Below are 23,811 nucleotides of genomic sequence, written 5' to 3'. Positions count from 1 at the left end.
TGCTTTCTTTTTTTTCCCTCTGTAAGATGGTTTATGGGTCTAGGTACCTCTAAGGGCGGTTAGTCATCAACAAGAGTCTTTACCCAGTATTACTCTGCTTTCGCTGGAGTGGGTTTCAGTGGCCTGGGTTCTTAGCTACTAACTGATGGTGCCTCCACCTCATTGTTTAAGGTAGTCAGGAGCCCAGCCTTAGCTCCCTATCTGGTTTTGACTATTGCTGACCCAGTACTTCTCCCTATGCCTAGCCTGATACCTCATACATACTCTTCTGACACCTCCATAACAGATGAAGCAACCATCAAGGTACATTTTATTTACCAGGGAAATATCGAGGAAGCATATAAAGGGAAGGGGAAGATTGATCTGAAGTGAACACTCTATGACCCACAAGTAGTCAGGGTGGGTTTCCTTGATTCACGAGTTTATTCCACACTAGTGGGTGTCATAATGTGGAGGAACCCTTGTATGTTCATGAGTTGTTGCAGGCCTGGAGGTTGCGGCAAGGTGATGAGGGTGCCTATTCACCCAGTGGGTAGCCTGTTTGCTGCAGCAATAGGTGTTACAGTAAAAAAAAAAAAGTCCTAATGGTGGATCGGGCCTCCTCAGTGTTTCTAAGTGAAGTTGCTCTCTCCCAGAGTAGTTTGGCAGACCCCTTCGGGGCAAAATAGGTAACCTCCCCAGGCAGGAAGAGACAGACAGGAGATCACTCACACTCCCTCAGGCAGGTCCATCCTCCCTTCCCCCTGTTGACTTAGTCAGCCATCCATCCCTAGGGTTCACCTAATCATAAGACTCCTTTATTGGCAAGGTGAGCACACTGCACTTTTCCCCATATCTCATCTATCTGGCAACAAGCTTGGCTCCCTTTCTTATCAGACCCACTAACGCAGGTTATACCACCAAAAAAACAAACAAACAAACAAAAAAAAAACACACACCTTAAAGGTACTGTAGTGAAGTAAATAGTCTCATGGATTCCTTTTCACTTTTTCAGGTTGCTCTGAACCTCTGGGGATGAAATCAGGGCATATACAGGACTATCAGATTACTGCCTCCAGCATCTTCAGAACACTCAACATGGACATGTTCACTTGGGAACCTAGGAAAGCCCGGCTAGACAAGCAAGGCAAAGTGAATGCCTGGACTTCAGGTCATAGTGATCAGTCACAGTGGTTGCAGGTAAAGTTTCACTGTTTCACTAATGTTCTTAGTGTCTGTCTATGTTCTATATGTTTCTTGTACAGGAAAGTTTTGTTGATTTAGCATCAAATCTTGCTTTTCTCACCTGGGTATGTAGGGAACAACAGTAGTGGAATCCATCTAGATCTGCACATGGGAGATAAGGCTCCAGAGAGCCCAAACTTGGGTGCACTACTTCATTGTTGTTCAACATGTGCCAACATGCAGAAAGGCATGGTGAGGGTGGGTCTCCAAATTGAATGAACCTAATCTTCCCCTCCACCTATTTATGAGGCGCCTAGCAGCCATGAGTATTACTACAGCTGATGGACTCGAACAGCGGCTATGGAATTACTGTACTGGATGCTTGACTGCCTGTTGAGAGAGATTCTGTCCCCCAGCCCTTGCAAAACTCCCTGGGACAAAGTCCATTTACTTGAACTTTTGCATAAGGTGAGCAGCTTTGGCTCCTAGGCGTTACCTTAGTCTATTTGAAACTATTCAAAATTACCTTCCCCCAACACTTTTGAATCTAGTAAGATTGATTCAACACATGAATTCATTATGAAGCTGTTCACAAAGGTTGTTTTCGGTCTGAAAAGTGATTTACAGACGTTACTGGTAGGCTAATGGGAAAGATAGCAACAAATCACCACATGGAAGCCTATTTGACCAGTCATTGTGACATTTACTTTTTTGAACTGTTGTATGTTGCAGTGTTTTGAGACAACTGCCAGTTTGGAATGAAATTCTCAGCATGAAACCTCAATAGCACTGGAAGTGTGCTACTAACCCCCTGCAAGCTTTTCACATATAAATTATAACTTATTAGCTTTTTTACCTACAGTTGCTAAGCAATTTAGCAAAGTGATTACTATCTCCTCTCTAAGCTTATACACAGAGGGAAAAGAAGTAGTGACTGCATTGTCGATTTATCATTTGAATAATTAAAGATGTCTGGATTTGGTGAACTTTTTTAAAAACAGTCTGTCGAAATACAGTAATGTTTTAAGTCATTTTAGTGTTTTTTTCAGGAGGAAGTGGTTATTGTGTTTTGTGGTGAAAGAATGGAAAAAAGTCTCTCTCCACCAAAAAGAGAGGCAAGCCAGATCTAGGGTAATTTTGTCTCCATTGCTGATCCAAGGGAGCCAATGGCATTCAGAGTCTATAAAGAAATGCTCTGTGATGTTTTATTCTATCGAGGTTTCAGAGTAGCAGCTGTGTTAGTCTGTATTCGCAAAAAGAAAAGGAGGACTTGTGGCACCTTAGAGACTAACAAATTTATTTGAGCATAAGTTTTTGTGAGCTACAGCTCACTTCATCAGATGCTTATGGTCAAATAAATTTGTTAGTCTCTAAGGTGCCACAAGTACTCCTTTTCTTTATTTTATCGAGGGTGACAATGGATTTGTCATTGTCTACAGATGGTAAGCGAGTTAAGGAGCTACATAACAGGAAAGGACAGCATTTCTTATTTTCTAACATTTTCTGTTTTGTTTGAAATGCTTTTTCCTCTCTTTTTCTTCCCTTCCCTCAAACTAACTTGAGTATGCAAATTAATTCACGTTGCATTCATTTGATTCCTGGCAGGTTTTCCATCAGTCCAGTAAAACTTATGCCTATTTTTTTCTTGTTAAAATATGCAAGAAGTCTATAAGGCAAGTTAAATCTGGAAGGGATTCTTTTGTTTTGTTTTTAACTTTCATAATATGATTGCAGAACATTTTATGGGAGCATGACTATTTTCTTTCCTTTAACTTAATATAACATGCTATGGATGACTGGAAGTTGTTATATTTATGGTACTTTTCCTAGAAAATGCTAACTATGTTTCAGTAAAACCAGAGGCATTAAACCATTTGAGTTTTCAATGCATAGACTAGTTATTTTGTACTGTAGTCCAATGCCTCTGAATTCATATGCTTAAGTTATTGATGTGCCCAAACACTTCAAGTCTGGGGGGAGGGGTAAAGAGGTAAAGGGGTGTGTGGAGAAGGCTGGTGAAATTCAGTGACCTGTGTTACACAAAAGATCAGATTAGATTATCACAATGGTTTCTTCTGGCCTTAAAATCTATACATCTATGAATGCATCACGCACTCCCCAAGTGCCTTCAGGAGGACTTCTGTTTAAGTTAAAATCCTGAGTCTTGTGGACTCTTTCATCCCTCCTCCTGCTGTAAAGGCCACATTTTTATTCTATAGGAAAATAACCTATTTCAAAGCCATGCAAGAGCATCTGTTAATTTGCTATTCAGTAAATGTGACCATTAGCCCTGCCAACTATTCTCTACTGTCCCTCATTTCCTAGGCAAATGGAAACTCAACTTACCGGTATAGAATACCATAGTCTATGCCCCTTGATCAAGACTGAGATGAGGTAGTAGGTTTCAGAAACTTTCCACTCATGAACACTTCTCTTTAAGGGTTTTAGAGAGACAAGGTGGGTGAGGCAATATATTTTATTGGACCAGCTTCTGTTGATGAGAGAGACAAACTTTGAAGCTTACACAGAGCTCTTATTTAGGTCTCTTTAAGGGTTGTCTTTTTTGGGGAGACATCTTTTTGAAACTATGCATATAACAGTAATCTTAACAAAAACCAAGATATGTTAACTAAAAGCAAGATATATTAAAAATAGAGAAGAAATGTAATTAAAACAAAAGAAATTGTCTGCTTAATGTATCTCGATGTAGACTTCTCGTAGTCTTTTCAGCCTAGTTACAAACCTAAAAGGAAAGAGCTTATATTCCTTAAAAGCATTCCCCTCTTTCTTACTTCTCTGATTTGCCTGTCAACATTGTTTGCTGCACTAGATACCAACTCCTCTTGCTGTTTCCAGAGATGTTTCCTATCTAGTCCCTGTGACTGGGTCAGCTTGCAAGTTCAGACATATCGCCATTGATTTCGGACAGCCAACGCCACTTCCCAGTTTCTTCCAGTTACCTACATACACAATAGGGTTTTCAGTTGTTGCTTTATCTAGGGGATGAGCCATTGAGAATACAAATATTCTTAACTATGATTAATATCTGTCTTTCAAAGGCTTACTGACCAATCTCAGGGACAGCATTTCACAGACAAGTCTGCACATCTCTGCCTGTGACAGCACCTGTCATGCCTTTTCTGACCCCTTCTGGATGCACTAGTGCCTCTACGCCCCTTGCTCAAGGAAACCCACTCCAAAGAAGCTACCAACAACATTTAGTCCTCCAAGGTCTAGAAGGGCCAGGAGAAGACAATGACCAATTGGGAGTCAGCAGGCCAGTTAAGAAGGCTAGCCTGCTACTTCTCAGGGCAGAATTGGGTGAGACTGGACAGTGTCTCACAGAACCCTAGGGCCTTTCCTTCAAGCACCACAACTAAGAGGTTGTATTTGAGGTTTCGTTTCTTTATTTATAGGCCCAAACAGCCAAATTCTGAGGTGTTGTTTTTTTTTTTACAATGTTTAAAGACTGCTGCTGAATTAATAGCATAGGCTGCCCTGCTGCAAGCAAGCAGCCAAAACATGTGGACTAAGACAGGAAAAGCCTGCAGGTGCTATGGTGCATTATTACCTGCCACACTGCCCCAGCCATTTTCTGTATTGTCCTTTCAAACAGACAGATTAGCATTTTCCTCAAAATCAACCCCTACCACTTATTTTCTGGTAATATGGACTATGAATTAGGGAAGAGGTCCAGGCCCTCTTTCTCAGCAATGTATTGTTAATTGAGATTTTGTTTGAGATTGCATGTTCTTAATTCTGCTAAATCTATACATACATTTATCACTGTACTTGTAAGTATTAGAAACAACTTAATTATTATAAATAGGGCTCTACTTCCATGAAACTTTTTTCTGTGTATTTTGCCACAAGGCATGGGAAGGGTTTTCTAGCTTGATGCCCATGAATGATAAGCCTTAAACAGTTTATTCTCAGTTTTACACTGTTCCCATGGAACTCTGATGTTTTAAGAAAACCACTGTTCCCTCAAAAATAGACTGGAGCAACAAGCCAGGTCATCTTTTAATGTCTCTCATGTTGATTACATGTGAAGGAATCAACTAAGCATGATCAGAGAGAACACCAACATTGATACACAACATATTGCTGCTTGAGATTGATAAAATGGAATCACTGTAGCCAATTAGCTTTAGATGTGTATAGATTTCTGTTTCACACCTGATTGCTAATAATAATATAGTATATTTTTTAATTAGTATTTCCCCCGCCACCAAACATTTTCTCCAGTATCAGATGTTGTCTTGGAGCTTTTGTACCAATATGCTTAGATATCAGTTGGAATAACCCTTAACTTTGCTTATGCTTTTAACATAATGCAGGACCACTATTTTTACCTTCTAAGATCCTGATGGTGTGAGGCACAGATGGAGAGTCTTATTCAAAATAAGTCATCACTTTCTTTGTGTTATATTTGCAGAAAACAACATCTGCCTATGTCAAGGTTCCTTCCCCACTCTGAACTCTAGGGTACAGATGTGGGGACCTGCATGAAAACCTCCTAAGCTTACTTTTACCAGCTTAGGTTAAAACTTCCCCAAGGTACAAATTAATTTTATCCTTTGTCCTTGGAATATCCACTGCCACCAACAAACTCTAACTGGGTTTACTGGGAAACGTAGTTTGGACACATCTTTCCCCCCAAAATCCTCCCAACCCTTGCACCCCACTTCCTGGGAAAGGTTTGGTAAAAATCCTCACCAATTTGCATAGGTGACCACAGACCCAAACCCTTGGATCTGAGAACAATGAAAAAGCATTCCGTTTTCTTACAAGAAGACTTTTAATAGAAATAGAAGTAAATAGAGGTAAAGGAAACACCTCTGTAAAATCAGGATGGTAGATACCTTACCGGGTAATTAGATTCAAAACATAGAGAATCCCTCTAGGCAAAACCTTAAGTTACAAAAAAGATACACAGACAGAAATAGTCATTCTATTCAGCACAATTCTTTTCTCAGCCATTCAAAGAAATCATAATCTAACACATACCTAGCTCGATTACTTACTAAAGTTCTAAGACTCCATTCCTGGTCTATCCCCGGCAAAAGCAGCATACCGACAGACACAGACCCTCTGTTTCTCTCCCTCCTCCCAGCTTTTGAAAGTATCTTGTCTCCTCATTGGTCATTTTGGTCAGGTGCCAGCGAGGTTACCTTTAGCTTCTTAACCCTTTACAGGTGAGAGGATTTTTCCTCTGGCCAGGAGGGATTTCAAAGGGGTTTACCCTTCCCTTTATATTTATGACAGCTTACGACACTGTTTTGTGCAAACTTAGGATCTGTGTGTCTTCTTTTATATAGACTCTTTTCTGTTTAGTAAAAGATTTGCATGTTCATTTTCTAGATAATCAAACAATATATTGTTATTGATTTGTTGGAACAGACTTGTGGTCCCTAGAGTTTGTTTTATGATATGCTTTTGAGAAAAGCAGAATCCTTAAAGCTGGTATAAGTTGCATCTGATTATTCCCCTGGCATGGGGGGATCTCCAGTGGCATAAAGCCATTCATGCCACACCCTTCTATTTTTCCCTTGAAAAAAGTGAATGGACCAGGAATGGGAGGGCAGCATGACTAGAGTGCATTGAGCTCCAATGATTCACGGCTCGTGTAGTGCCCCCTAGGGTACCAACATGAATTGGAGGAGCTGATTCTGGAGTCAAAATGCCCCTGGCAGCCCTGGAAATTGCGAGAGTGCAAAACTGGTATACAATCAGCTTTCCCACCCACTTCAAGTCCTGTGTTCTAGGGTATTGCAAATTGAACATGAGCCAACAATGTGATGCAGTTGCAAAGAAGGCTAATATTCTTGGATTCTATTAACAGGAGTGTCATATGCAAGACATGGGAGGTGATTGTCCTGCTCTACTCAGCACTGGTGAGCCTCAGCTGGAGTATTGTGCCCAGTTTTGGGCACCACACTTTAAGAAATATGTGGACAAATTGGAGAGAGTCCAGAGGAGAGCAGCTAAAGTGATTAAGACTGAAAAACCCTGACTTATGAGGAAAGGTTAAAATAGGCTTCCAAGGGAGGTTGTGGAAGGATTGGAGGATTTTAAGAACAGGTTGGACAAACACCTCTCAGGGATGGTCTAGGTTTACTTGGTCCTGCCTCAGCATGGGGGACTGGACTAGATGACCTCCCAAGGTCCATTCCAATCCTACGTTTCTAAGATTCTATCACTTCAGTCTTGCCTGGGTTCACTTGAGTCAACTGCTCTTCACCCAAGAGCTGATCTCTTATAGGTATTTTGATATTTTAATAGTGATAATGCTTTCATCAGTTGAGAAGGAGATATGTAATTGAATGTTGTCAGCATACTGTTGGTGGCTAAGCCCATGGTGTCTCATTATTTCTCCTGTAATCTCATGGCAAGATCCAAATTTGAAAAATATAGAGAGATTATAGAGCTGGTTCCCCATAACCCCTAACTCCATTTGCCCTGTGCCAAGTACAGCTTATCTGTGTCCAAGGATCTGGCCCATAAGTGTGTTAGGATTTGGTCCTTAATTTCCAGAATTCAAATGTAATGCTATAAAGATTGTCATCTGCCAACCTGTGTATTAGAACTGCAGATTGTAAATAAATCATTAAATAAAAGCACCTAGCTTGTTTATGATTGTCCCATAATAGAGACTTTTTAACATGAGTCATTAAAAAAAATTACTGTGTTCTTTGGGTGATTTTTAATGGTCTCATTGTGTCAGGAAATTTTAGCTTAGGTTTTCCTCATGGACAAAGAGTCAGTATGTCATCAGAAGTTTATATACTCGTTCATAGAAAAATATTTGTGTTAGAATGAATTATTGTGTTAGGATTTACATGGGTTATCTTAATTGCTGATCTCAATTTGACAAGGAATGAAAACTAGCCTAGGTAAGAGGATGTAGGTAAATATAATAGTGGGTTGGTTTTAGTTTTTATACTAAAAATATTCTTTCTGGCATTATTTTATATTTCAAATTAAGGCCAATTGTTTAATTAAAATGGGTTCAGTGAATCAGAAGTATATTTTCTCTTTATTGACTAATTTTAAAAACTGCTGAAAGTTGGAATAAGGAAAAATGCTAGTTTAAGAGCAATTTGGGTAATTAACAGAATGAGGAAATTATATGACTTCTAGATGGCGTGGAGTACATAAACAGAGTGTTATGATAGTGTTTTTAAGATATAAAAGTATTCAGTGGAAATTGTAAGCTTAATTATAATGTATCATAAAACATATGAATCCCTCCATGCAGCTCCACTGAACGTCAGCCAGCACCACTAGAATAGGAGAGGGGAATTAAAACCCTTTAAAATCTAAGCCAACTCTTTCTCCTGTGCACCCTCACAAATGGCCTCTCTCCTGCATGCGCACTCTCTCTCTTCACCAGGTGATCTCATATCCTCTAAATATAGTGGATTTGGTTGTTTTGGAGAGGTGGGGGTAGGTGAGAAAATTGTATGATTGCTGTTTAACCTCCCAACCATTGCCTGCAGGAGTTCGTGACTATGTCTTGTAATTTGTTGTTTTTCTGCTACAGTTCTTCATATTTAGTTCACTGATGATCAAAGATGGGAAGGTAGATAATTGAGGAAGTACCTAATATAGTGGGAACAATTTAATGAACAGAGGTGATGAATGGTGGGTGGGTGAGAGACTCTTACTTTTGTATTGTCTGTGAAGAATTTAAAGTGTTGGTGTTGGAATCTGTTGATATGCTGAGGCAGGAGGCATTGATATTGTTCCTCAGAGTTTTCCATGTGGGATGGGTAGGGTTTATAAATATTGTTTCTAATGGTCTCTCTACATCTTGAATGATCTCTATGATCATTGTTCTAATGCTCTCTCTAGATCTAGAACCCAACCTGGGTTCAGTTATGGGAAGTAGTGGATGTAGCAACCTCCAGTTTAGATAGAATGGGAGAAAAGCCAACTGGACAGGGTACTTTAAAGGATTCTCTTTGTCAGTGGTTCCCAAACTTGTTCCGCCGCTTGTGCAGGGAAAGCTGCTGGTGGGCCGGGCCAGTTTGTTTACCTGCCGCATCCGCAGGTTCGGCCGATCGTGGCTCCCAGTGGCTGCAGTTCACAAAGAACCGCCGCCACTGGGAGCCGCGATCGGCCGAACCTGCAGATGTGGCAGGTAAACAAACCGGCCCGGCCCACCAGGGGCTTTCCCTGCACAAGCGGCGGAACAAGTTTGGGAACCACTGACAAAGAGAATCCTTTAAAGTACCCTGTCCAGTTGGCTTTTCTCCCATTCTATCTAAACTGGAGGTTGCTACATCCACTACTTCCCATAACTGAACCCAGGTTGGGTTCTAAATCTAGAGAGAGCATTAGAACAATGATCATAGAGATGGTTTGTACAATCAGCCTGATCTCATTGCCAGGTTGTACAGCAGTTGTTCCATCCAGTTGTTCCAAAGACCAACTAATGAGTATTTCTGGAAGGTTTTCTTAGGCCTTGTCTACACTGTGGGGGTAAGTCAACCTAATTTACGCAACTCCAGTTATGTGAATAATGTAGCTGTAGTTGACGTAGCTTAGGTTGACCTACTGTGGTGTCTACACTGCGCTGGGTCAATGGGAGACACTCTCCCATTGACTTACCTTACACTTCTCATTCCGATGGAGTACAGGAGTCGACAGGAGAGTGATCTGCGGTCACTAGACCCTCTAAATCGTCCCCTGGTGCATCGATCACCACAGCGTCAATCTCTGGTAAGTGTAGACATGCCCTTGTGTCCCTTATGTTTACTCTATCTGTCTGATCTCCGAGCAGAGGGGCTGTGAGATGATAGTAGTTTCACACTCAGAAAATAGGCAGACACAGGTGCACAGCCCCAACCGGAGCCAGAGGCACACTAGTCCACCTGGCCCTGTGCTACCAGCGTGCCCCTTCCTGTTGGGGGTGGACCCATGCTGCGCCACACAGCTCTCCTGCCAAGCACCCCCTGGAACCACTATGCCCAGAGCCCCCCTACAACCCTTCCACCACAAATGCACAGTGCTGTGCACACACACACACCCAACCCAGTGTCCCCCTGCCCACAGCCCCACCACAGCTGCCCAGCACCCCACACAGAACTTCCCACTTGCTAGTTTCCCAATACACAGAGATTTCCTCTCCCTCCCTTCCAGTGCCCTTCCCCACAGCCTCACCACCACAACTACAATATGCCCCACACAGACCCCCCACTGCCCAGTGCCCTGACACACATCTCCCTCACTGCCCAGCACCCCCCAACAGGCTCCCACTGCCTAGCACCCCAAAACACACAAACTTCCCCCACTGCCCAGTGCCCTGACACACATCTCCCTCACTGCCCAGCACCCCCCAACAGGCCCCCACTGCCTAGCACCCCAAAACACACAAACTTCCCCCACTGCCCAGCGCCCCCCACATACCTCCCAGACACTCACCATCACACCCTGCCCCCTTCCCTGGCCTCACTCACCAGCCCTGCTGGGAGGTCTCTAGCTCGTAGGGTGAGAGTGGCGAGGGGAGTATCCAGACTCTCCACGTGCTACCCCTGCCACAAGTGCGAGCTCCGTGGCTCCCATTGGCCGGGAAAAGTGCCAATGGGAGCTGCCGGAGACACGGAGCGGGGCTTGCAGGCGCCAGCAGCATGCAGAGCCTCCGCACCTTAACAGCCAGAGGGACCTGCCAGGGGGCGAGGTGGGGAGTCCCGGCGGTGCTTACCTGGGGCGGCTCCCATCCCGGGAAGCATCCAGCAGGCAGGTCCCTCTGGCTCCTAGGGTGGCAGGTCGGATCGGGGGGTGGGGACAGAGGGCTCTCTGTCCGCTCCCAGAGCCTGCAAGCCATGCCCCTGCAGCACACGGTGCTCCTGCTGGCGGGCAGATGCTGGGAGCTGCTCCAGGAAGTGGTGAGCGGCAGCGCCAAGGCTGCGGTCCAGACGGTCCCAATATCGGGACAAAGGGCATCCTGACCGATGTAAGGTTGGAACATGGGACAAGTCCCCTAAAATTGGGACTGTCCCTATAAAATCGGGAAGTCTGGTCACCCTAGGATAGACAGCTCTGAAAGAGAAGGTCCGCTTGAACAGCAGAGCAACTGTATTGATAGATATAACAGTATCTATCAGTATTGATAGATAAAAGCAGTTCCATGGCATAGTCTCGTACTGTACTTAATGAATGATGTTTCCAATTCTTTCTTTTAAAGGCTTTTGTAGAAAAATATAATGAGTTAACTTTGTTACAATGACTGCTACTTATTAAACATAACACATTCATCTTTGGTTATAAATATCTGTGAGAAGTTTCCCTAAGCAGGTGAAGCTGCCTCACTGTTAGCTTTAAAGAGTTTCAATTCCTTTACACACTTACAGTTCCTCTCTGTGTATCACTGCCTTACAGACAAAAGGAAATTGAATAATGACAAATTTCCCATTACAATAATGGTTTTTGGTTCTGATAAAAAGAAATAGGGAGCATAAGCTGAAGCTCTCCAGTTGTTCTGAAAGTGGATGTACGTAGGGTTCTGAAGTATTCATTGTTTTTGAGTATTTACTATAAAGATCTCACAATTACTTGATACCAATAACAGGACCCTCTGAAAATGGCACACAGAGTTTAATGTGAAGGCTGGTAGGTTTTTCATTTGTTTTACACTGCAAGCAATTGAATAATAGCCATATTTTCCACTGATTTTCACTAATGATTTATGGGCTAACAGAAGCATAGTTATTTCCCCTGATTTTTGTCCATTTATAATAACAAAACCATATTTTCTTTCCTTTTTTAAAAAAAGAAAAAGGCAGACTGGTCAAAATATCTTAGAAGGAGATGGAAGGTGTCATAAAAATAAAGGGAAGGGTAACCACCTTTCTGTATACAGTGCTATAAAATCCCTCTTGGCCACCTGTAAAGGGTTAAGAAGCTAAGATAACCTTGCTGGCATCTGACCAAAATGACCAATGAGGAGACAAGATACTTTCAAAGCTGAAGTCGGGGGAAACAAAGGGCCCTCTCTGTCTGTGTGATGCTTTTGCCGGGAACAGATCAGGAATGCAACCTTACTACTGTTAGTTAGTAAGTAATCTAGCTAGAAATGCATTAGATTTCCTTTTGTTTAATGGCTGGTAAAATAATCTGTGCTGGATGGAATGTATATTCCTATTTTTGTGTCTTTTTGTAACTTAAGGTTTTGGCGAGAGGGATTCTCTATGTTTTGAATCTGATTACCCTGTAAGGTATTTACCATCTGATTTTACAGAGGTGATTCTTTTACTTTTTCTTTAATTAAAATTCTTCTTTTAAGAACCTGATTGCTTTTTCATTGTTCTTAAGATCCAAGGGTTTGGGTCTGTGTTCACCTGTACAAATTGGTGAGGATTTTTATTAAGCCTTCCCCAGGAAAGGGGGTGTAGGGTTTGGGAGGATTTTGGGGGGAAAGATGTTTCCAAGTGGGCACTTTCCCTATTCTTTGTGTAACACTTTGGTGGTGGCAGCTTTTAACCTAAGCTGGTAAGAATAAGCTTAGGGGGGGTCTTTCATGCAGGTCCCCACATCTGTACCCTAGAGTTCAGAGTGGGGAAGGAACCTTGACAAGGGCTTGGGGGGATATGTTGGGGGAAGACATCTCCAAGTGGGCTCTTTCCCTGTTCTTTGTTTAACACGCTTGGTGGTGGCAGCATAGGGTTCAAGGACAAGGCATAGTTCGTACCTTGGGGAAGTTTTTAACCTAAGCTGGTAAGAATAAGCTTAGGGGGTCTTTCATGAAGGTCCCCACATCTGTACCCTAGAATTCAGAGTGGGGAAGGAACTTTGACCGAAGGGATGGGTACAAAATATGCTGCTTATTCCTTCCTACAGTAGCATTATAAAATGGTGGTTAGTTGTGTCTTAACTATTTATTATTATCATGGCAGCATCTAGAGGCTCCAATTGAGACTGGAGCCTTACTATGCTAGGCACTGTACAAATGCATAGTTCAGTATAGTTCTTGTCCCAAAATTCCTACAGTTTAAATAAGACAAAAGTTGAGAGGGGAAAGAGATGCATGGAAAGATGAATCAACTTGGCCAAGGTCAAACTTTAAGCCAGTGTCAGAACTTGGAGTTGAATTCCTGTCCTCTAGTTTAATGCCCTTGCTCTTGGATCTTGCTACTTCTCATTAGCCCCTCTAACATATTGTGACAAAGCTCTGTCCTTGCCTCCATGGGTCCTGCATTTCCTGGTGGATTTTGCTAGCCTCAGAGGCTCCTTGTGACTCTCCACGTAACCCTCTAGAGAGAAGGGTCACAGTCTACTGAGCCATTTTCATCATAAGCCAGCAAGGGAGGTGAGGAGAAGTTATCCTTCCTTGCACAGTCTCTGTTGTCTTTCAGTCTCAGTGAGTAATCAGGGGGCAAAGGTGCCGGGGGGGGGGGGGGGGGGGGAGCCCGGGCCCACCTTCTACTCTAGGCTCCAGCCCAGGGACCCTAATAGTATCAGCTATGGTAGCTGACCTTTTAGAAACATGACATGTACAATTCCCTGGGCTACTTCCCCCATAGCAGCCCTCACTTCCTCAAGCTCCACTTCACCCTTACCTCAGGACCTCCTTCCTTGTGCCTGATATGGTGTGTACTACTCAGTCTCTCCAACAGCACAACTTCCTCCCACAGCTCCTGACATGCACACCCACCTGACAGACTGGGAGGCTTTTAACTAGTTTCAGCCAGCCCCTAATTGGCTTCAGATGTCCCAATCAACCTAGCATTCTTCCTGCCTTCTGGAAAGTTCTTAATTGGCCTCAGGTGTCTTAATTGACCTGGAGCAGCTGCCATTTCACTTATCCTGGTACCAGGGATTTGTTTAGCCTGGAGCTAATATATCTGTCTCCCACTACTTTTCTATAGCCATCTGGCCTTGCCCCGTCATAATATATAATATTGTCTATATCCAGGGTGAGTTAAGCTCTTCCTCAGTGTTAGTTCATAACTGTATAAGGCAATCACTTACTTTATTTGTACCTCTGATAGATCCAATATAAAAAAGTGCAAAAGGACTGTGGAGCTACTTTTCATTGAATGAAGTTTTGTATTTATTTTGTGTTCTAATTATTGTATTCATAATACCACTGTTATTAATCTAACCAATACAATGAGGCTGTATTACAAGAATCTGGCTGATTTAACAACATTTTTGTTCAAGAATTGAGATGCTTTCTCCTAGCGGGGTTCCGGTCACTGGATTAGATAAAGTAGATACAGACAGATCCATTTCTTACTGGCAAATTGTGTATTGGGGGGGGAGGGGCTATAAAGGAGAGTACTCACTACCCATAGTTTATATTTTCTGCAAATATTCATTTTTGGCCAGCACCCCTCTTCCACCCCACCTTTTGAAGAGATCTTCCTGCACAAATGCAGGAGACATGAAGATCTGGGAATCTCTACTCTTCAGAGGTTGCTAGAACACTGGCAGATAACAGTTCCATGTGAATGTTACTATTAAATGTTGTTCTATATTTTGGATATTCTTCAGAAGAGAATCGGGCCCAAATTTCCTATCTAGAAATTATATGTATGTTTTCAAAGTTTAGGGTAGGGGAGAAGGCAAATAAAAGAGAAGGCATCTGAGGGAAGCTCTTGTGCTATATGTAGCCTCTTTTAGTGACCAGAAACAAAGATGATAATTCACACCAGTTGGAGGGGCAGATTCTGACTTGGTGTAATTGAATTCCCAAAGGCATATAGAGATATGGCACCCAATCGGAGAAGGAGCTGAGCACCCTCAACTGCCACTGAACATTCCTTAATAACTTGCAGGAATGGTCCCTTCACTATAAGACCATTCTTTCTCCCTATGAATAGCATTTACATTGCTTGATCCTCAAGTCGTAGAAGTGCTGCTTCCCCGTCAGAAAATGTGATATTGGAAAACAAAAAAAAACTTGCTAGAAAACACTCATAGATTATAAAGCAAGAAGGGACTACTGTGTTGATGTAGTCAAACCTCCTGCATAACACAGGCCATAGGACTTCCTGAATGAATTCCTGTTTGAACTAGAGAATATCTTTTAGAAAAACATTTAAATGTTGACAGTAATGGAGAATCTACCACAACGTTGGTAAGTTGTTCCAATGGTTAATCACCCCCACTGTTAAAAATCAGTGCCTTTTTTTAGCATGACACTGAATTTATTTAGCTCCAACTTCTAGCCATTGGATCTTGTGATACCTTTGTCTTCTAGATTGAGGAGCTCATTATAAAAGTTTTGTTCTCCATGTAGGTATTTATCAACTGTGATCAAGTCAATCCTTAATCCTCCTCTTTGTTAAGCTAAATAAATTGATCTGAGGTCTATCAATGTAAGGCATGTTTTCCAGTCCTTTAATCATGGCTCTTCTCTAAACCCTTTCCAATGTATCAACATTCTTCTTCAATTGTGGACACCAGAAGCAGACACAGTGTTCCAGTAACAACCACACCAATGCCACACACTAAGGTAATATAACCTCCCTACTCCTACTTGAGAGTCCCCTCTTTATAGTTCCAAAATCGCATTAGCCCTTTTGGCCACTGCTTTAGACAGGGAACTCACATTCCGCTAATTATCCACCAAGACCTCTAAGTCTATTTTTCAGTCACTGCTTCCCAGGATAGCGTTCCCCATTCTGTAAGAAAGGCCTACATTCTTTGTTCCCAGACGTAAACATTTACAGCTGGCCATATTAAAATACATATTATTTGCTTGCACCCAGCTTACCAGACTGCTTTCTTTCAGTGACCTTTCCTCTTCATTATTTACTATTCCCTCAATATTTTGTATCATCTGCAAACTTTATCAGTGATGACTTTTTGCTTTCTTCCTGGTCACTAATTGAACATTAAAGAATATAGGGCAAAGAACCAAAGAAATTATGACAGGTTTCAGAGTAACAGCCATGTTAGTCTGTATTCGCAAAAAGAAAAGGAGTACTTGTGGCACCTTAGAGACTAACCAATTTATTTGAGCATAAGCTCTCGTGAGCTCATAATTTTGCAAAGAAATTATGTGCTTGATGATGATTCGTCATTCATAATTACATTTTAGGACCTGTTAGCCAGTTTTTAATCCATTTACATGTGCCATGTTAATTTTGTATATTCTAGGTTTTTTATTCAAAATGTTATGCTGTACCAAGTCTAAGTACGTTACACGAACGCTATTACCTTTAATCAACCAAACTTCTAATCACATTTTAAATTATTTTTAATTAATATGATAGAATCTCTTTTCCATAACCTATGTTGATTGGCATTAATTATATTACCCTCCTTTAATTCTTTAGTAATCAAGTCCCTTATCAGCCATTTGCTTATTTCTCTCAGGATTGATGTCAGGCTGCCAGGCCTATTATTACCTGAGTCATCCTGTTTACTCTTTTTAAACATTGGCATAATATGAGCTTTCTTCCAGGCTTCTGGAACTTCCTCAGAATTCTAAGAGTTCTTGAAAATCAATGTTTACAATCCAGTGAGCTCCTTGGCCTGCACTTTTAAAACTTTGGATGCAAGTTAGCCATACCCACTGATTTAAAAATATCTAACTTTGGTAGATGAGAGAGAGAGAATTTTAAAAAGAAATGACACTAGATAACGAAAAATACTGCTATTAAAGTTTTTTTTCCGTTATCTTAGTCTTGTTCAAAAGCACCTGATTTTTAATGGGATTTATAATGTACAATGACAGATCAAGTTCACTTATCATTGATCCTTCAAAGACTTACCTCTGTGCTTAAGTTTACAAACTGTAAGTAGTCAATAAACATTAATACAGCTGCTCAATGTGCATAAATGTAAGCATATCTGTCAATTTTTGCTGATTGAGGCCATAATCTTCGGTCGTAGTTACCCTTTGACATCTGGACAGAGTTGATGTGGAGCCTAAATTTAGAGTGGTTTCTTTTTAAAATAATCGAAGCCTTTTCTTGGAATATATTCATTTATCAGCATTTCTTTCACTATGTGCAAATTCTTTCCTTTTTTTCTGAGTTCTTTCTTTTTAAAAAAGTCTGACACTAGGGAATATAAAAGCAATAAGTGTTTTCAAAGTTATTTCTATAAATTACAAGAAATGCCTCTCTAATTATGCCCTATATGTAACTAACCATTAATTACTTTTGTTGTTGCAGTGATCCTCTTAGAACTTGTATGTAATTAAACACTAGATATATTAGTCCTGTTTCAACAGAGCCTCTCTTTGTTGTATAATTAAACAGAAAAATATTTTACAATTATTTCTTTAAATTATTACATTTATAACTAACAAATGGAAAATACATCTGAAAAAACAAGAGTGCTGATATTTCTGATCCTCAGAAAGGAGGACACTTTTCAGACCTGCCCTTCTGGAACGTCTTATTACAGTGTAAAGGAATTTATAGCATATTTTAATATAATTTTAAACTAAGAAGTACTGAAAATATAACCTTTTTTTTTTTCCAAAGGCACTGCTGCAAATGAGCTAGAGATTCCTTTTTAGTATCTTCAAAGCAGCACTACAGAGGCTTGGTATGGTATTTACAATTAGAGGAATAAAGCCTCATCGTGTCTTCATCTGAATATTTTGTTATTGACTTTACATTGTGATGCACCAAGGCTGGCCTTAGTAATACTTTCAAGTAAATTATGCATAGGTACCATGTTATATGTAGTATAAACAGACTTTCTAGGTTCAGTCCTGCAAGATGCTGAGCCCTCCTATGTGGTGCTGTGCATTCTCAGCTGGGTTCAGTGAGTAGAGACCACTCAGCACCTTGTAGTATTGGCCCCAACTTGTTATGTGCTTGAGTGCCTTTTGAGAGGCCTTAAGCACCTTCAACTGACAAACAACACTTTTGAGGACCGGGCCCAAAGAATGAAAGCAGGACAGTATGGTGAATAGGGCTGCAAATTTTGGTTGGACAGATTCCTGGAGGTTTCATCACATGACATAATTTTTAATCAAAGATTAATCTTTAATTTCTGAAGACTCCAGGAGAATCCTGGAGAGTTGGCAGACTTAGACTGGCACAGTGGGTAAACCACACTGAAACGTTGAAATTCTACAGTCCTCCTTTCCCCATGAATTAGCAAATTAGAGATGGGCCCAAGCTCTGCATTCCAAAGGGGCTCCAGAGCAAAATGATATTAGACAATGTGACACAAAAATCCACCAGAACAGTCTTTTTTTTTTTAATTGGCACCACTTTGAGTACCTTGCTAGATCATGGCCCTGATCCACCTAATTGGGTCCAATAGTGTATTATTTATTTTATATATAGATCTGAATAAATACATATGGTGGTGGTGGTATCTGTATGCTAATTTGCATGAGCATGTGTAATGGGGTGGCACTCACCTCTCGTGAGCACCCCCTTGGCAAAGTGCATGTGCCTACACTTTCTTTCTGCCTTCCAGTGAGTCCCTCCGGCTCATCACACACAGTCTGTTTGTGAAACAACAAATAGATAACCCCCTTCTGGGATACACATCCAACAGGGACCTATCTTCAGTTGGCCTTTCTCTTCCTATAGCCCTCCCTGGGCTCAGGTCCTTAATCAGTCCAGCAGTCTTTAAAAAGATCTCAGCCCTGGTATCAAGCCGTAGTCCAGGGCTCCTTCCCTGGATGCAATATCCTTGCCCCTTCTGGACCTTTCTAGCCCCAGCTCTCCTGCTAGGCCACTAAAACAGTTCAGTTCTCTTTCTGAGGTGCATCAAAGTCCAGGCCACTTCCACAGTGGCTAATGGGGGAGACCCATGCCCTCCCTCTACTCCAGATCCCAGCCCATGGACACTATAGATAGCAGCTGTCCACCATATCCCTTTATCTAAGTTGCATCGCTGCTGAGATTCCTTGGAGCCCTTGCCCATGGCCCCAGCACATTCTTCACCCTTACCTCAGGGCCACGTTCTGAGGGAGTCCCAGCAGCCAGCCAGGAGCTCCTTTTCGCTTCCCCTGGTCTCTGTCTGCAACTGCTCTGTCTGAGGTCCTTCAGCCAGTCAGGAATACTACCTTAACTCCTCTGGCTCCAGGCAGTAACTGCACTCACTCTGGGCCTGCAGCTCTTTTTATACTAGCCTGCTGAGCCCTGATTGGCTGCATCCCACACAGACAATTGAGGAAGCTTAGAGGACCCTAGCCACTGCCCTTTTCTGGGGGGGCATCAGGGCCTAGTCCAACTCGACACAACATATGATACGTTTATCCTGTTCCTTAGATAATCATGCCTGTTTTCTGCCCACAAATCCATCTTCACTAGGAGGACCGCTTCTATCAGTGCAAACTTTGGAGTATCTTTAAAATGGCTACCTGTTTTGTTATTGATGGTGGTGGTTTTGATTTTTTAAAAACAACATTGCTTATTCTTCTCACTGCCCTCAAAATTTTACTGATCTAAATTGCATGACTGGTGATATTCAGACCAGGACCTGATTTTTGTTCTAATATTTTGTGATACATCATGGCTATGAATTTGAGATTTATTTCATTTGAGAGGAGCTGGGAAGCCTGTCTTCCCAACAGGATACAGTGATTGTTTCCAGCCCGGAAAGTTCTCAGGATATTGGACCTTAAAGTCATAGCTTTATGATTTTAGAAAAGCTATTTCAGATGGTCAGGGACATCTAAAATGTTTACATCTCTCTCCTACCAATCGCAGCTCAGTTAGCCTCATGGTACTAAGGCACCCTGGCTGTACAGGAAACATACAGAAAAAAACAAAAGGAATTAAAAACAAACAAAAAAAATCTACTCTCTAAAATAGTTCTTCCTTTGAAGTATATCGCATATATAAAACATGATGGTGTGATCGAGCATAAGGGATTTTATTGGCATTCTTTTGGAAACATCTGAGTAAAGTGGCCATTCTATATACCTGCCAAACTCATGATATACCATATGGTTTCTCTTGTCCTCTCTATTGAGATGCCTTTTTGCACTATTGATTTTTTTTTTATTTTTTAATTCCATTATCCTGTTACAACATGGCTGTTTTTTGCTCAAGCAATGGTCCTGACAGCTGCAGAGAGGTCTTGATTAAGATGTTTTTCCTGCAAAAAATAATAAATATTAACCATGGATGTTAATATTGTACTACCTGACCCTCTGAAAAATCAACTTGACAAATTGTGAAGTGGCATTCTGGAAGAAAAAAAAAAGAGTACAGATCAATAGAATCTGCATGGTATCCCATTGAGTGAAATATAACTCCAAAGCAAATTCTGTTATAAAAGTGTCTGTCTTCTGTCATAGACAGTCACTCAGGGTGGCAGAAATGGTGAATAATCGATTTACAACAGTTATGGGAGGCTTTCCAGAGTACCTGAGCCCTTCCATATTGTTCTGATTGAAACAAGTCCTGAATTCTGGAAGTTAGATTCTCTTCCTTACATTAAAAGTTATAAGCAAGTTAAACTTTAATGCAGTAGGACATAAATGGAAACATTAAAATTAATTATTCAAATTTAATCTGCTCTTCAGTTCTACAGAAAGATGTAAATTTAGTTTGAGCATTACACTTCAGCCTTTTAGGCAATGTAATCTTAAATATCAGAATAGAGACTTTATGGGGTTTTTTGTTAGGTAATATAATAATCTGTCACTTTACATAGTGTCATTGAGCAGTGGGTCCCACAGATGAAAGGGAAAAAAGCTTAATGAGACAAGCTGATGCCAACATTGTCACCCAGACATTGCTTTTAAAGCACAGATCTTTTCTCTGCACAGTACATAATGTTCATGAGCACGTGCACGGGATTAAAGTAGTTTGAGTGCAGTTCTATTATTTTGTTGTTTAATTATTTTATTACACAAAATTTAGTGTGATAATGTCCACAGAAGTCAGCAGTAGCTATTTGGTAGGATTTGTGCAGCTCTGAAATTGCCGTTAACTAACTCATTAAACTAAATAAAATGCTTTTTTACAGAACACTTAATATCCAAGATAAACAACATCTACTTGAAGGTTATTGTATTGTGGACATAAGACAAGCCCACCCAAACCAAGTTGTGTGCATTTTGATATGGGGAGTAAGGAGCTGTCTATAAGGAATTCAGAGGCTGATCCTGCAACCCTTACTCAGATGAGTAGTTTTTACTCATGCAGTCAGTCCAGTTAAATACAGGTTGCCTTTTTCATACCATACTGAAAATTATTTCCCGCCCCCGTAGCTAAAACAACAAAAGGATTTTTACTTATATATTTTTTGATTTGGGACTTACTCCTACAAGTCCCCTGCATATGGAAACCTCATAAAAATCAGTGAAAATTATTTGTGTGTAGGCTTGCAGGATCTGACAACTTCATTTTTTCATAATGGAAAAAAAACCAAAAATGTTGATTTGTCAGAATAGGGAGTGACTGGTCCCACAAGTGATTGTGTGTGCCTTTAGCAGTGAAAAAGCCCAAAGCCAGATGCATATTCATACATTAAAAAAACAAAACAAAACCCTTTCTTCTACAAACCATGCTCTGAGTGTCCCTAGCCTCTGACTGTGAGACACTGGGAATGGATGACAGGAGGTGGATCACTTGATTGCTTGTTCTGTTCATTCCCTCTGAAACACCTGGCATTGGCCACTGTTGGAAGACAGGATACTGGGCTAGATGCTGACTCAAAACTACAAAAGCAAGGGAAAAAATACATAGTCTGTTCCTCCATCTACAGGCACAAAACTTACCATTACCACAACTACTGCGTCCCCTATCCTTACCACTTCCCTTCTAGAGGTGCTAACCTTCCAGCATACACTTTACCCATGTTAAGAGCTAAGGTAATCATGAGTAAGGTTAAGATTTAATCATGGATATTTTTAGTAAGAGTCATGGACAGGTCACGGGCAATAAATAAAAATTCACAGAAGCCCATGACCTGTCTGTGACTTTTACTAAAAATAAGCAGGGGTGCTGACTGCCGGGGAGGAGACTAATAGCTCCAGCTCCTGCTGCCCATGGAAGCGGCTGACAGCTCTGGGGCCCCATTGCCCGGGGCAGCTCAGAACTCCAGGGCCCCTACTACCTGTGGTGGCTTGGAGCTCCAAGGCCCCCAGACAGCAGCTCAGAGCTCCAGAGGTGGATGACAGCTCTGGGGCCTCCACTGCCCATGGTGGATCAGAGATGTGGGGCCCCAGCAACTCCCGGCAGCTCAGAGCTCTGGAGGTGGATGACCGCTCCCGGGCCTTGGCTTGGAGCTGTGGGGCCCCAGCATCTGTGAGCTTTGACTCTGCTGCCCCAGGGTATGGGGCTCAAGCTGAAGTGGAAAATGTCACGGAGGTGTCTGAAAGTTACAGAATCCCTGACTTCCATGACCTCTGTGACAAAATCTTATCCTTAATCATGAGTCATCCCACTAAAATTGATGGGATTACATCTTTGCTTAAGTTATTCATGTACTTACTTACCTTGCTGAATTGGGGCCTCAACTTTACTCAGCACCTGTGCAGACACATGTCCACTTAGTATGGAGAAATGTGCAGAGTCCTCATGACAGTGAGTCAATGAGACCTCTGTCTGAAAAAGGCACGGCAAGGAGGCTCAGATACAATATTGGAGTTAGTCTATGCAGGGGGGCAAAGCCTATTAAAGTTGCATGCAGTGGCCACTTATAGGATTTGCGGTTACTCCTATTGCTAATCAGGAGTACAGCTTCCAAAAATTCTGACGCGACACAATGTCTCAGAGCCAGAGCTGCTCCAAACTTTGTGAACACTCGACATGTCCTTCCTGGTTTACCAGGCCAAATAGCTGTCTTCCTTTAGCTTACTTTCCCTTACTAAAGCAGGCTTAACCACAAAGGACCATTTTCATCAGCCCTATGGATGTGTCAGCTCTGCTTTTTACCTGTGCAGAAACAAACCCTGAAATTGGTTTTCCAACCTACCACACAACCTTCTCAATTTTAAAAGTCCATAGAGCATGAAGTGTGTGTGTGTGTGTGTGTGTGTGTGTGTGTGTGTGTGTGTGTGTGTGTGTGTGTGTATATTTCTTTCCTATATATAAGTAAAAACATTTAGCATCTAAATTTAGATAACGTTTGGGTTTTAATGAAATCCTGATCTTGTAGTGACTCACATTTATTTCTGATTGATTGTATTTGTTCATTTGCTTTATCAAATGCCTTTAAATACTTTATTTTTTAAGTATTTCTTTAATCATGTGATAAATTTCAATTACAAATTGTTAGATCAGTAAATCTAAATTATATTCTTATACATGTGTGAAAATATTTTTCAGCCTGGTTAAATGAATAAATGGAGAAAAACAGAAAAGTCTGCTGATAACAAGGCTGGTTCCACAAACTTAACTTGGAATTTGAACACTCTTACAATACACTAATCAAGTTCACCCAGTCGGTGCTTCAGTTTTCATGAAGAGGAACAAACCTGCCTCCACTGACTTTATATCAGTGCAGGTCGTCATTGTGTTTTTTCACTCTTAACAATTAGTTTGCTTATTCTGGCCATCATGCATATTAATTAACATGGACGAATCAGTTGCTCACTTCACTTTGGGCTTTTTTTAGCATAAACCTCAACATATCCTCAACAGTATCCACAAAGGCTTAGTGTGTAAGGCACACAGTGCATTACTGGGAGTAACTGGTGGTGGAGTGGGTGAATCTATTAATGTCTGCATGTTCTCTAGAATGGACAAGTGAGAAATTCAC

General features: G+C 41.4%; 1 protein-coding gene across 1 annotated transcript in view; it reads left to right on the top strand.

The window, feature by feature from the left end:
* The window catches only part of EDIL3 (EGF like repeats and discoidin domains 3), a 389,354-nt gene that overhangs the window by 309,193 nt on the left and 56,350 nt on the right, over positions 1 to 23,811 (top strand). The window contains exon 9 of the mRNA XM_027827522.3: positions 995 to 1,179. Coding sequence (XP_027683323.1) covers positions 995 to 1,179 — 185 coding nt within the window. The remainder of the gene's footprint in view (positions 1 to 994; positions 1,180 to 23,811) is intronic.

Source organism: Chelonia mydas, chromosome 5, assembly GCF_015237465.2.
Source record: "Chelonia mydas isolate rCheMyd1 chromosome 5, rCheMyd1.pri.v2, whole genome shotgun sequence".
NCBI classification, from domain to species: Eukaryota; Metazoa; Chordata; order Testudines; family Cheloniidae; genus Chelonia; species Chelonia mydas.
This window is presented reverse-complemented; position numbering and strand designations above follow the sequence as displayed.